The sequence below is a fragment of the Borostomias antarcticus genome, assembly GCF_949987555.1.
Source record: "Borostomias antarcticus genome assembly, chromosome: 24".
NCBI classification, from domain to species: Eukaryota; Metazoa; Chordata; class Actinopteri; order Stomiiformes; family Stomiidae; genus Borostomias; species Borostomias antarcticus.
The window spans coordinates 3,334,954-3,349,046 of NC_140257.1; the positions used below are offsets into that span (position 1 = coordinate 3,334,954).

Sequence of the window (14,093 nt, forward strand, 5' to 3'; positions counted from 1 at the left end):
GTTACTCAGTCTGAAAGTGCGTTTTCTGAGATGGGCGTTGCAGAAGAGGGCGTCCTCAGTGATGATTTCACCCCCTGACCCAGTGGTTCTCACATGGGGGGACGCAGGGGTACCCTGGAGCCCCGCAGGGGGTACGTGAGACACTTAAAAAATGTTAATACATTTTTTTTATATACTATAATAGGTTCACTAAAAAGATTTAAATGTATTTTTTATTGTAAGTTGGATAAACCACATTTTGTATTCAATAGTCTCCACAACATCAGCTAAAGCGCTTGAGGCTTCTATGCGGTGTCTTTGCTTGTAGCTAAAGCCAGAAAGCCCTTCACCACAGCTGAAGGTGTAATGGATTTTAACTGATCTAGTCCAAAAGGATTTACCAAGATTCGCTCAAACAGGTTAAGTCTGGTTTATTGAGAAAACATACGAGCGCAAGGACTTCCAGACGACGCACATGAGTGGTATCCCAAAGAAGTGCCGCCTCTTGGTCAGCGCAGCCTTTATATTCAAGCAAAACACACGTATGGCGCTTTGAGGATGTGATTGGCTAACCCATTGTACGTCATATGAAATGGCAGGCGTGGTCGAGAATACAGACACGTGACATGAGAAAAGGCGGTAATTTCTTGGAGACAAAGGGACAAAGGATGGTTATTCTGGAGTAGACAGATTTCTAGGTGTGTGGACCTCCTGGAGGTCATCCTGTCATGAATTAGGTTAGCACAGCTATGTGAAAAGTTGAGGGAGGTGGTGAATTACAAAAGGAGATGATGAAACTATAATTTCTATGACAAAGGCCTGTTACTTCCAGCTGCTGTTGTATTGGCCCAGATTATGCTAGACAAAAATGTGTCCAATGTCAAATGTTAGCCTAAATTTCATTTCACTGATTACATTACACATGACACTGATGGTGCTGTAGTGTTCCTCTTTAAAGGCTTTTAGGGGTACTTGGCTGACACAATATTTCAAAGGGGGTACATTATCGAAAAGAGTTTAAAGACCACTGCCCTGACCAACCACATTGCACAGTTTAACTCCGTCATCACATTCAAAGGATGCTGATTGGCCTGGTTGGAATTCCACATGAGAAACCACCCTGAACGAGAGCCTTTCCACGCCCTGAAATGGGAGTGCTATTCAGGGGCTGGGACCAGGCTACATTCTCACGTTTAGTGGAACAACAACCTCTTGACCATGTGTCATGCGTAGAGTTACAGCCTCATGATTGACTGTTAGGAGCAGCAGGCTGTGTGTTAGGAGCAGGCGGACATGACAAAGTGGTAGCTGTGTGTGTGTGTGTGTGTGTGTGTGTGTGTACTGTGTCTCATATTAGAGATGCTTTCAGAGCAGCTCTAGGGTTTGCTGCTTCAGTGTCATGAGTGGAGATAATATTTATATTTTATAATACTTAAGTCTATAGTATAATTTACTGTATAGTTGACTTTTGTAGCACACATGTTGGTGTATTGAGCTTTGGGAACTGCACAGGAAGACAAAAAAACACTTTAGGAACCACGCAGGAAGACTGCAACCACAATACCACTGGTACAGGAGGACACGTTTAGAACAAGTGTTTTAATGATTGTATTTATCTTTAATTTTATTATTGAAGACTTCTTTTTGCTGCCGCTTTTTATTAGATCAATTAATTATTTATTCATACACTGCACTGTAACTTTTATTCCTGTATTTTATTTTTCCTGCATTTTGTTTTAAATGTTCTGCAAAGAACAAGAGAATGTTAGTAGAACGACTTGAGGGAGGAAGAGAAAGAAGGAAATGTATGTTGGAAATGGAGAAGTTGTATTTTTGGTGCAAGGTGTGCCTAGTGACACAACAGTAGGCCACTGACAGCTGATGTGGTCCCTCGCTCAGAAAGGATGTTTGAGGCACTGGTGAAAAGCCAGCGAGAAACTATACAGAAGGACATTGCACGTAATGATGTGTGGGTGCAGTGTTAGGCTGTGAGTAGATGTGAGTAACCAGGCGTGGTGCAGTATGTATATTATGTATTACTATTGTATTGTATCGTATTGTATATTGCCACTGCATTTTGATTTTTCTGTATATTGATGTATGTTTTTAGTTTTGTATTCTTATTTTTAGGGGACATCTTCCCAGGGACTACAGGTGGAAATTAGCTTCTGGCTACAACCTGGATAGTTTCCATTTGCTATCTGCATTGCTCTGTAATCCTATAGTGATTGTTCATTAACCTGCGGTGTCCCTCAGCAAATCAATAAATCAAATCAAATATGAACGGTGGGGCGTTGGACTATGTGCTCAGGCGTCAGAACAATGTCCGTGATCCAAAGAGGTCCGTGAGCAGAGCGAGGGTCAAGTTCAGGGGTTCGGTCTGAGGGGTTCCAGCTAGGCACGGGAGGGGCAGGGGTTCCAGGTAGGCACGGGAGGGGCAGGGGTTCCAGGTAGGGATGGGAGGGGCTGGGATTCCGGGGAGAGACGAGAGGAGACATACTGTATGAACTGGGGGTCCTTAGGAAAACAACACAGACGAGGATGAGACACAAAACACGCCGGGAAAATGATCAGGCAAGAAAAAAGGCTGGAGACAAACCGGGTAGGTGGCCACGTTCTGGCACCGGCAGGCTGGTCAACGAGGCTTTTGTAGGGGTTGCTGCTCGTCAGTCTCAGGTGTGCTGATTGGGGATTGAGCCCAGGTGTGCCGTTGCCTAGCCAACGCCCTAGTGGAGCGCGCTGAGGTAGACGGCAGGTCGGAGCGCACGGAGAGCGCTGGTGACGTGCTCCGAGCCCGCCCCCTAACACCATCATCATCATACCGGGCCTCCATAACAATGTACAGAGCGGACTGTCAGTTAAGATATAGGGGAAGTTTAGCATAGTTATGATAATAATTATAATAGTTATAATACTCCCCAAGTTATAATAGTTATAATGCCCCCCCAGAAGTCACAGCATGTGACATCAGCATCCAGCTCTGCAGGAGTTTGTGGAGGAGTTGTGGAGAGACATGGCAAATACTGGTGTGTGTTTGCTATGGCCCAGGCCTAAAGCCGGACGTGGGCTGGTGTATGTCTGTGTGTACGTGTGTGTGTGTGTTAACTAAATGCTACGACATCCACAGCAGACACAGGGGTATCTATCAGACTCAGGGAGGTCTGCTGGTGACAGTGGGGCATCCACTGGACCTGGTTAGAAGATAGGAGGGAGAGAGAGAGGCACTAGGGAGAGGGAAGGCAGAACAGGGTTAGTAGCACACAGATCCATAAAAGCAACACAGATATTAAAACAGGCAACCTGGAACAAGCTCCTGGAATATATTTGTCTAACGGCTAAGAACATTTATAGAGCAATAAATTACATTAAAGGGCAATGCTCGTTTTTGACAACCTGGACCTTATTTACGACATATTATAAGAAGTTTGACTCACCGAGATCACTTTGGCCTATAGAAGAAATTTAAAATCCAGCGAGAGCCAGTATATCCATGTAATGACGGTGGACGGGGCAACGAGAATGCAGTTTCTCAAAATCTATTTTCGGCCGCTAAACGGTTGTTTTCATCAATCAGATTGGATGAATCGACAGTTGAGATTCCTCAACGCGAGGCATTGTAGTGGTTTTCAAATACGGGGTCTTTAGCCTCTGTAATATGATCTTTACACGCCTTTCCCCACTTGCTCAAGCACGCATGCGCACAGGCCAGCGCGCAGACTGGCTATTCTCCGGCTCACATTCGCTGCGCTACGATCGTTGTTGGTGCCGAGAATATTGTCGTCGTCATTCGTCAGCAACAATCCGATCGTAGCGCAGAGAATGTGAGCCGGAGAATAGCCAGTCTGCGCGCTGGCCTGATTTTGAGAAACTGCATTCTCGTTGCCCCGTCCACCGTCATTACATGGATATACTGGCTCGCGCTGGATTTTAAATTTCTTCTACAGGCCTCCGAACTACACCAAAGTGATCTCGGTGAGTCAAACTTCTTATATGTCGTAAATAAGGTCCAGGTTGTCAAAAACGAGCATTGCCCTTTAAATTACATTTTCAGAGCAATAAAGGCTAAGAGCATCAGGTCCAGGCCTAAGCCGGATGTGGACTGATGTGTGTCTGTGTGTACGTGTGTGTGTGTGTGTGTTAACTACAGTACTACAACATCCACAGCTGACACGGGTATTTATCGAACTCAGGGTGGTCTGCGGGCGACAGTGGGGCATCCACTGGACCTGGTTAGAAGGTAGGAGTGTGTCATATTCACCATCTCCCTCAACCTTCCCTGACATGACAGCCATAGTTCTGTTAGAGCCGGCTGTAAGAAGGATATGAGCTAGGGGTTGTTTTTGGGCCGGGTTGTGAAGTGAGAGTGGATGTCTCTCTTCACAGTAGCAGGTAATGTTCACTCTTTAGCTCTGATCCGTATACGCCCCAGACAATAACTCACATCTCCAATAAATATGGATGCATTCATTGTTAGAAACATTATTTTTAATACATCACACAGCTAATACAAATGGAATAAAAAAGATACATCGAGAGCAGTATTGTATATCGCTGATGTTACTTCCAACGTCAGCTTTGAAACTGACTTGGGAGGAGAATAACAAGGTTATCTCGTCAGTATCGCTGTGTAGTCATAATCCAGGAAAGAGAAAGCAGAGATTTATCAAATATACAGACACTTGATTATATTCATATATATATAATATATATATAACATTGCACATTTAAGAGTCAAAACAGGTCAAAAAGAACAAGTGTACACAATATACATGAAGGCACGGCGTTAGAGAAGTCCTGCGTATCTTTGGGAGGAGCTGCCGCCCGCGGAGCTCAGTGAAATGCTGTGGGTCGTTGAAACGACGTTGCAGGAACGTTACAAGACCGTCGGTTGAGGGAAATACATAAAGCACCTTCTGAATCTACTAGAACTTTGCCAAAGAGTGTCACGAACCTGGAACCGTTCTTACTGTCTTAATATTTATTTTTCCAGAAGTACAACAGCGTATGAAGTTGCTCTAGCAAAGGTTTGCGTTCGTTTTCATAACCAGGCACTTGTGTGACATCGATGTCTCTGGCAAAGTCCTCTTCAAACAAACACACGCCATCGCATTCAAAGACAGAACTTGAAATGCTTTTGACTACTGAGTTGAATATATTTACATATTTTGGTAACGCCAAAGATAGTAAGGATCACCAGTTAGCAGTCCCAGAGTTTTCCTAGGCAAAGGAGTGGGTCTAAATGAAGCTTGACCCGTTCAAATACAACAGCGGTCTCCTGTGGTCTCTCCATCCATGCTGCCTTTTTACATTCTGACTGTCTGCTCACCTTCCTCAACACGTACAGGAACTGCCTCGGTGACATCGAATGGGACGCCTTCCCCGTAACGAAGCGTTAGCACGGCATCAGAAAGACAGTGCAAGCTGGTTAGCGCTACAGTAAGAGCTGTGTTATATGCGTTTCCTTGTCCAGCCCAAAGAGTCCCAAAGCATTTCTCCAAAACGAGGCTGGCTGTCTTGGCAGGGCGATCGCTGGCCGCTCTCGACCTCTCCAGGCCGTCGGCGGGTGACCAAAGGTTAAAGGTTGAATGGGTCAGGGGGCAAAGGCCTCACCAGGCACTGCATTGGCTGCCGTGGCTGCTGACGGACTGGGAGTTGCTGTAACGTTTCTTGACGATCATGCTGATGTAAGCTTTCATCAGCTTGGCGATGTCCATAACCTAGGGGACAGAGCAGACAAGGGTCAGGACTTGACGGTTCTTACTGTCTCAGCTCAGAGACGTGGACACTCTCAATGATGCGCATTCAACCACAGACCCACAATACAAGCTCCATTCATAACACATTGCGACTCTGTATAAAAGCCATCAAATCAGATGTTTTCTCAGCCTGTGTTACCAAATGGCGGGAAAGCCCTCTAACTCAGGAGTGAATGACGTCTAAATACTGTTACATTTTCTACGTGACTGGATACTAAACATTCCCAAAACGGAGGGATTCTCAGCATCTACATACCAGACTGGTTTCAAACAGCAGTTCCCGGCCCTCCACGGTCATCTTGTAGGCGTTTGCCAGCGGGGCCCCGAAGGAGAGGATGAGCTCGTAGGGGAACACCTCCAGGGGCCAGGGCTCGCCGCGCTTGTAGACCGAGATGGCCTCCTTGCTCACTCCCAGCCACAGCTCCAGAGGGAAGCTTCCGTCCCGACACTGGACAACAGGACACAGGAAGAGGGGATGTATGCATGTGTTGCGGTTCCAGGTCAATGATCAGGAAATCTTCTTGAAACATTTACCTCATACCCACTGAGGACCAGAATATGAAAGGCCCCCATGACAAATGTCATATTAAAAGCGTTTTTTCCCTCTCCACAGAATCAGGGTAGTGGATGGGACGGACAGAACTCTCACCTCCACGTTGAAGAGTGTGGAGCCGTAGCCGGGCCACTCTTTGACCAGGGCCATGTATTTGACCATCGCCTGCTCCTGGCTCATCCCCTGCAGCTTCTTCCACTTGTCCAGCAGGCTGGCCCGGGCCGCGGCGATCTCCTCCCTCATCCACCCCTCCAGCGTGTTCTCCTCCTCCAGCTTCTGCCGACTCAGCGACCCGCTGCGGAAGCTCCTCCTCAGCGTCCCCTCCAGGAAGCTGGAGCGCTTCTTCTCCGCGGTTCCGGAGCGTTCCGCCACAGAGCCCGTGCCCGGCGCGAAGGTCTTCGCCGAGTTTTGGATGCGGGTGCGCAGCCGGGCCATGGGGAACATCTGAGACATCTCAGGCACGGCGGACTGGGAGTTGTAGTCCCCGAGGAGGTATTGTAGTCTCAGGGCAGCCAGGAACTGGAGAGTCTCCTCTGGGGCTGGGTACTGGCCTCTAATGACTGCCTCATGGGCCTGGAGGAGAGAGAGAGAGAGGGTGAGAGAGAGAAGGAAGGAAGAGAGGTGGAGCGAAAGAGATGCAGTGTGAATGAATGTAGGAGAAACGAGGGGGAAGGAGTGGATAAGGCATGCAAAGATGGCGGCCCATTCATCCAATGAAAGTTGTTAAGTGGCGCATGAAGCAAGCCCCCATGGCCAGGAACAGCCAGTTTTTGGCGTAGTGGCCAAGCTCGGTATTGCAAGTGGCGCCAAGAACCTGAAACCTATGAGGAAACTGAAACCTAAATCCCCCACTACACTGAAGTTACAGTAATATGGGTACTGTAGAGTCACCTATGAATAATTCATGGTCCAAATTTAATGGTGAGTTCCTTGACCGATGCTGCACCCCTCCACCAAGTTTCATGCATATCGGGCCGGTAGTTTTTGTTTAATCCTGTCTGCCTACAGACACACACACAGACAGACAGGGGCGAAAACATTACCTTCTGCCCTGCGGGGCTTTGCCCTGGGGTGGAGGTAATCATTCCAGCCACCGACCATTGCAATGGTAGGAAACACATGTATTTTAAATGTGAGGATGATGATTGAAGTTTATACCTGCTCAAACATGAAGGCAAACTCAACGCTGTCCCTGGGAACGTTGTCAGTGTCCAGGAAGCAGTAGAGTTTGAAGTAGAACTTCCAGCCAGTGTTCTGCTCTTCTTGACTGGCAGAGAGCCTTCAGATGGGACAAACTGTGTTAAGAGTGTATTCAAGAATGCCCAAGCAAGTTCACACACACACACACACACTCACACACACACACACACACTTACTTTTCAAACTTGGCGAGGATGTCGGCCACCACAGTGCGGTTCTCGATGGCTTTGTCAGTGGTGTCGTTGTGCTCGAACAGGGCAAACATGTTCCTGCTGTCCTCCATAGCCAGGCCTCTGATCAGCTTCTCCACCACCTGGGTCACACACACACAGACACACACACACACACACACACACACAGAATGAGAGAGTTAGAATGAGGTATCAGTGTTGCTGTCTATGCTCAATCTGTTTTCAACCGAACTATGACTATCGGATAGCAGGGCGGTACACCGCGACCGCGTCAACAATAGGGCTGGGTTTAAAAAATCAATTCCGAATCGATTCTGAATCAAATGATTCAGAATCGATTCATGAATCCCAAAATTGATCTTTTATTTAATGAATGAATGAATAAATGAAGGATTGAATAGTTCATTAATTCATTCAATGATTCATTCATTCATTCATTTTTGGAAATCAGTATCGATACCCAGCCCTAGTACTGATGTGTTGCATAACTTGGCAGTCATGTAATTAAGGTTACAGCAAACAAAAAAAACTGGTTTTAGTAACACTAACCGAATCGATATTGAATCGAATCGAGTCGTGATAATCGATTCCGAACCTTGTGAATCGAATTGAATCGATTCTTGAAATTCGACTGGATACCCAGCCCTAGTCAACAATCACTCAAACAAATCAGTTAAAAATGTCTCACGTATGCCTCCTGTACACACTATGTAACTACATGGGCGTGACCCCGCCCCCTCCGGACTCCCCCCGCCCCCTGCGCTTCCCCCTGCGCCCCCCCCCCCGCCCCGCCCACCTCTCCGGCCGTGGTGTGGGAGTTGATGGTGATCTTGCAGGATCCTCCTCCGTGGCAGTACACCGTGGTGGTCATGTCCTGGCGGGCCACGATGGCGCGGACCTCCTCCTGGGACGGCACGTGCTCACGGGGGCGCGTCCTCCGCAGGGCCTCCAGGGAGAAGGAGGCGCAGCGCTCCATCTCCGTACCGGGGAAGAGCTCCCGCGTCCTGGGGAGGGTGGACACACACACACACACACACACACACACACCGACCATGGTTAGACATTCCTTGTCGTTCTTTTTTACCGTTTGTGAGCAGAGAGAGAGACAGACAGAGAGAGAGAGAAGGAGAGAGAGAGGGAGAGTGACAAAGAGAGAGAGAAAGAAAGAGAGGGAGAGAGAGAGATAGAGAGAGAGAGGGAGAGAGAGAGATAGAGAGAGAGAGGGAGAGAGAGAGAGAGGGGGGCAGACAGAGAGAGAGGGAGAGAGAGAGAGGGAGGGGGTGGAGAGAGAGAGAGGGGGGGGGAGACAGAGAGAGAGAGAGAGAGAGAGGGAGGGGGGGAGAGAGAGAGAGAGAGGGAGAGAGAGAGAGGGAGGGGGTGGAGAGAGAGAGAGGGGGGGGAGACAGAGAGAGAGAGAGAGAGGGGAGGGGGGAGACAGAGAGAGAGAGGGAGAGAGGGAGAGAGAGAGAGAGAGGGGGTTGAGAGAGAGAGAGGGGGGGAGAGAGAGAGAGGGGGGGGGAGACAGAGAGAGAGAGAGAGAGAGAGAGAGGGAGGGGGGGAGAGACAGAGAGAGAGAGAGAGAGAGAGGGGGGGGGAGACAGAGAGAGAGAGAGAGAGGGGGGGAGAGAGAGAGAGGGGGGGGGGACAGAGAGAGAGAGAGAGAGAGAGAGAGGGAGGGGGGGAGAGAGAGAGGGACCATGAGGAGAGATGAATCCTTTCCTGACTCAGAACAAAGGAGCAGACGCGGAGGTCCTCACCTCTTGAAGTGGAACTTGAGGTAGCGGAGGACGGAGCGCGAGGGTACGAAGGTGCAGCACATGCAGGCCAGGATCCTCCAGCTGCACAGGTTCCCGGGGCTGCCGGGCTGGGGGGGCCGCGTGGTCTGCTTCACCAGCTGGCAGTAGAGCTCGTCCCGCAGGGGCTTGAGCTCCTGGCCCGTCCGCAGCACGCCCTGGATAATGGGCACGGGGTCGGCCACGCCCTCCAGGTGCTGCAGCGAGTTGAACACCTTCAGGGCCTCCTCCTGCAGGGTGGTGTAGCCCTTGTGTCTCAGAGCTGGGGGGCGGATCAGATAAGATACAGTTCATGATTGGTTAATTGATTGATTGGTTGATTGGTTGATTGGTTGATTGGTTGATTGGTTGATTGGTTGATTGGTTAATTGGTGGATTGATTGATTGATTGATTGGTTGGTTGATTGATTGACTGATCAAGCACACTGATCCATACACACTGTGGCGCAATGCGTCAGGCAACTGTTGTTCGCAGTGTGTTTTTGTATCTGTCCCTACATCAATACAACATTCAAGATCCGATTTATTGTGCATGTATGTAGTGCACACATACTAGGAATGTGTGTAGGGTAATAGAATGTGATGAACGCACAGCTGGTGTGGATGTCTCCGTAGGGCAGAGGTAGCAGGGGAGAGTGGAGCGGGTGGTGGCTGTAGCGAAGGATGGGGTTCCTCTTGTAGATCTGCTCCACCACTTCTGAGTTCAGACAGTTCTCCTGTGAACACACGCGAGGGGTTCAGATCGCAAACAGACGTCCTGGTTCACATGTTGGGTGTATTTACGGTCAGGGGAGCCCTGTTAGGTTTCTGTGTGTTTAACCGCGGTGTGTTCGTCCTTTTGTAACTGCGCCTGTAGATTGTGAGCCATTAGCACGTGCATTTGAACGTCTGTTCTGATGGTCTGTTAGTCATGTCTACAAGAAGGTGGAGTGAAAACCAGGTCCGGGTGATCGTAAGTAAGTAAATAAACTTTATTTATATAGTTTACTTACTAACTAACTAACTAACTAACTAACTAACTAACTAACAATCACCCGGACCAGGTCTCTGTAGACATGACTAACAGAGCATCAGAACATGATCCCATGATGGATGGTGATCGCCCTCTTTACCTTGATGTCGTGGATGAGCTGCTGGGTCGGGGTGTCGATGGGGACCTTGGTGTCGATGGCGTTCTGGATGGCGCTGGCCCAGCGCGTGGCCTCGTTCAGCAGCTTACTGTAGAGGTGGTACGAGTGCTTGCGACCGTACACGGTCAAGTTCCAGTAACCTGGGGGAGGGGCACGAGGATTTAGGACATGAGGGGGCGTGTTCTGTTTAACCCACCGATTCTCAATAAGGCTGGAGGGATTGTGTTCTACGTAGCATTTCCTTAATCAGACACTCTAACGTAGCATACTAGCATACAAGCATATCGTTAAATGAAAATAACACGGCGTTGTGTTTGACTAGCATGCTAATTGCGTGACACACAATAACATGAGAGGCGTGTCGTAAAACGCCGCAGAACGCTAACAGCGTGTCGTTGCGTAGAAACACTGTAGCATGTTAGCATGTTAGCACGTAGCACATTCTGACCCGTCTCTTTGAAGACCTTCTCGTCCGGCTGCACCACGGAGCACAGGCTGTTGATCACCAGGGTGCCCAGCTTCAGCGCGTTGCGCTCTGAGCTCTTGTAGTAGTCCAGGGAATTGTGGGTAAGCAGGAACCAGCGTTTCTTCAGCTTCAGGGAGGCGCGGCTGCTGTTCTTCATCTCCTTGTGGAGCCAGCCTGAGAGAGAGAGGGGCGACAGACCCAGGGAGAGTGAGGTCGAGCACAAACAGGCCTCAAGAAACACCGATACTAACGTCGCCCACAAGAACACACTGTTAATAAAGTCACGTTATCTAACCCTGACCATTGATCCGCTGTAGGCTAAACCCTAATTTTACGTGTGTGTGTGTGTGTGTGTGTGTGTGCGCGTGCCTGCGTGTTTGTGTGTGTGTGTGTGTGTGCGTGCCTGCGTGTTTGTGTGTGTGTGTGTGTGTGTGTCCTGACCCCGGACGATGAACTCCTGTCCCTGGACGCGTGCGTCCCCCTTGCAGCGCTGCAGCAGGGTGATCCAGTGGTGCATCTCCTCCGGCGTGTCGGCGTTGCAGTGGAGCACCCTGTTAGCCGTGATCATCACGAACGAATTGGGCCTGGGGGGCGGGGACACAAAACGTTAGATTTGATCACAACAACAACGACAACAACAACAACAGCAGCAGCAACAACGACAACAACAACGACAACAGCAGCAACAACAACAGCAATAACAACAACAACAACAACAAAGGAAAAACATGTACATCCCTCTGGCGCTCTCTGGTGAAAGTGAGGTATTTCATCAGTCATCTATGTACTGGACTTCCTTAGTGAGGTATTGCTGATGGTAGCTGATGTACTCATGGTTACTGTAGTGTGATGGTAGCTGATGTACTCATGGTTACTGCAGTGTGATGGTAGCTGATGTACTCATGGTTACTGCAGTGTGATGGTAGCTGATGTACTCATGGTTACTGCAGTGTGATGGTAGCTGATGTACTCATGGTTACTGCAGTGTGATGACTCTTACCTCTCAGGGTTGTCTGAGGCACAGACCGAGTCTATCATCCCTACATCCAAGGTTCCCTGAGAGAGAGAGAGAGAGAGAGAGAGAGAGAGAGAGGAAAGAGAGAGAGAGAGACGGGGGAGAGATAACCTTTATAAGAGAGACTATAAACATGAATGCACACACAAACACACACACACACACAAACACACACACACACACACACACAACCGCCCCCTCCCCCAACAGTACAAAACCATTCCCTTCCCACTCTACACGCTTTCTGAAACCGCCCATAACAGTATTAAACCCTGTAGGTGCAGGACTCACCACGGCATTCTGGGGGTTGGCCTGCTCGTCATGCATCTCCCTGATCTCCTGCTCCGTGGAACCGTGCACCTGACTCAGCACGCTGAACCACTGGCTGCAGCCAATCAGAGAGAGAGGGAGAGGGTGTCAGCCAATCACAGAGAGACAGGGAGAGGGCGTCAGCCAATCACAGAGAGACAGGTAGAGGGCGTCAGCCAATCGGCGGCCATTATCGCGATCGGCTCACCAATCACATACGCATGTGTGCACACGCCAGACACACACACACAAAAATGAAACGAACAAAGGCAACATAATGCATAGTGTCTGTCCATGACGAATGGGACGTATTGTCCCTGTGCTGTCATGGAGACATACCTGGCGTCCTCGGCAGACTCTGCGATCAGGTGGTAGGTCCGCTCCCGCATCACGATGTCGATTCCATTCTCTTTCCCCGTGTTGTCCACAATCTCCCTGCAACACAGAAGAATCAGGCGCCGCTCAAACTTCAACCCCCAGACTCAGGAAAAGGATACGGACCCGGGTTAGGGTGAGGGGGAGGGGATCTGAGCCCAGGACTGGTGTGTGTCTGTGTGAGTGTGAGTGTGCCTGGGTCCAGGTAGAGGCAGGGGTCGGGGGTAGGGTGGGGCTAGGAAAAGGATACGGACCCGGGTTAGGGTGAGGGGAAGGGGGACTGGGCCCAGGTCCAGGCCTAAAGCCGGAAGTGGACTGGTGTATGTGTGTGTGTACGTGTGTGTGTGTGTTAAGAGTATAAGAGGGAGAGACACTAGGGAGGATGACAGGGTTAGTGGCTGTACTGGACATCCACAGCAGACACGGGGGTATCTATCGGACTCAGGGTGGTCTGCGGGTGACAGGGGGGCATCTACTGGACCTGGTTAGAAGTTCGGGGGGAGAGAGAGAGGCACTAGGGAGAGGGGAGGCTTACTTGGCGGCGTGCATATCCAGCATGCCCTTCATCTTGTCCTCGCCGTCGTTCTCGAAGTACATGAGCTTGCTCTGGCGCAGGACGAACCAGCGGCGCTTCCAGTTGCGGCGGGACAGCGTGGACGAGCCGCCGCCCTTCTTGTTGAGCCAGCCCTGCTTCAGCGCCTCCTGCTTGGCCCGGAACCACAAGAACGTCTCGTCCTTCAGCACGCACCAACGCCGGCGCCACGTGTTCATCAGACCGCCTGGGGGGGGGGGGGGGGGGGGGGGGGGCAGGGAGAGAGAGGGAGAGAGAGAGAGAGAGACCATGAGGAGATGGATCCTTTCCTGACTCAGAATAAAGGAGAGACAGAGTGTCATGGAGGCGAGCCAGGGTGAAGAGGAAGGTCACGCTCCACACCTCCATCTGCTCCTCTGAGCCCCTCATGAGACGGGGAGCAGCCAGGCGTGGGGGGGCGGGGGGCAGGGTGGGGGGGTACCCAGCCAAACCCACTCTGAACCCTTTCCAACTCCCCTGCTCCCTTCCTCTGCCCTCCAGGTCATCTCTGACATGATTGCTATACTTCACAGGTCAGTGATTTCTACTAGGAAGAGGGGGAAAGTGTGCCCTGACAGTATTGAGACAGGGCCTCTACCTGGTCCTGAGAGTATTGAGACAGGGCCTCTACCTGGTCCTGAGAGTATTGAGACAGGGCCTCTACCTGGTCCTGAGAGTATTGAGACAGGGCCTCTACCTGGTCCTGAGAGTATTGAGACAGGGCCTCTACCTGGTCCTGAGAGTATTGAGACAGG

At 50.1% G+C, this 14,093-nt stretch overlaps 1 protein-coding gene across 1 annotated transcript; it reads right to left on the reverse strand.

Moving 5' to 3' along the window:
- Positions 1-5,015: 5,015 nt before the first annotated feature.
- Positions 5,016-13,853, reverse strand: LOC311325240 (unconventional myosin-X-like; the record flags this gene model as incomplete). Its single annotated transcript, XM_084457908.1, has 16 exons — positions 5,016-5,696; positions 5,992-6,183; positions 6,385-6,861; positions 7,447-7,567; positions 7,665-7,801; positions 8,476-8,683; positions 9,437-9,734; positions 10,065-10,188; positions 10,585-10,742; positions 11,051-11,242; positions 11,510-11,652; positions 12,069-12,124; positions 12,375-12,468; positions 12,732-12,827; positions 13,303-13,546; positions 13,781-13,853. 16 exons carry the CDS (start codon positions 13,851-13,853, stop codon positions 5,586-5,588), a joined length of 2,724 nt encoding a protein of 907 aa, XP_084314034.1. The 3' UTR covers positions 5,016-5,585.
- Positions 13,854-14,093: the final 240 nt, after the last annotated feature.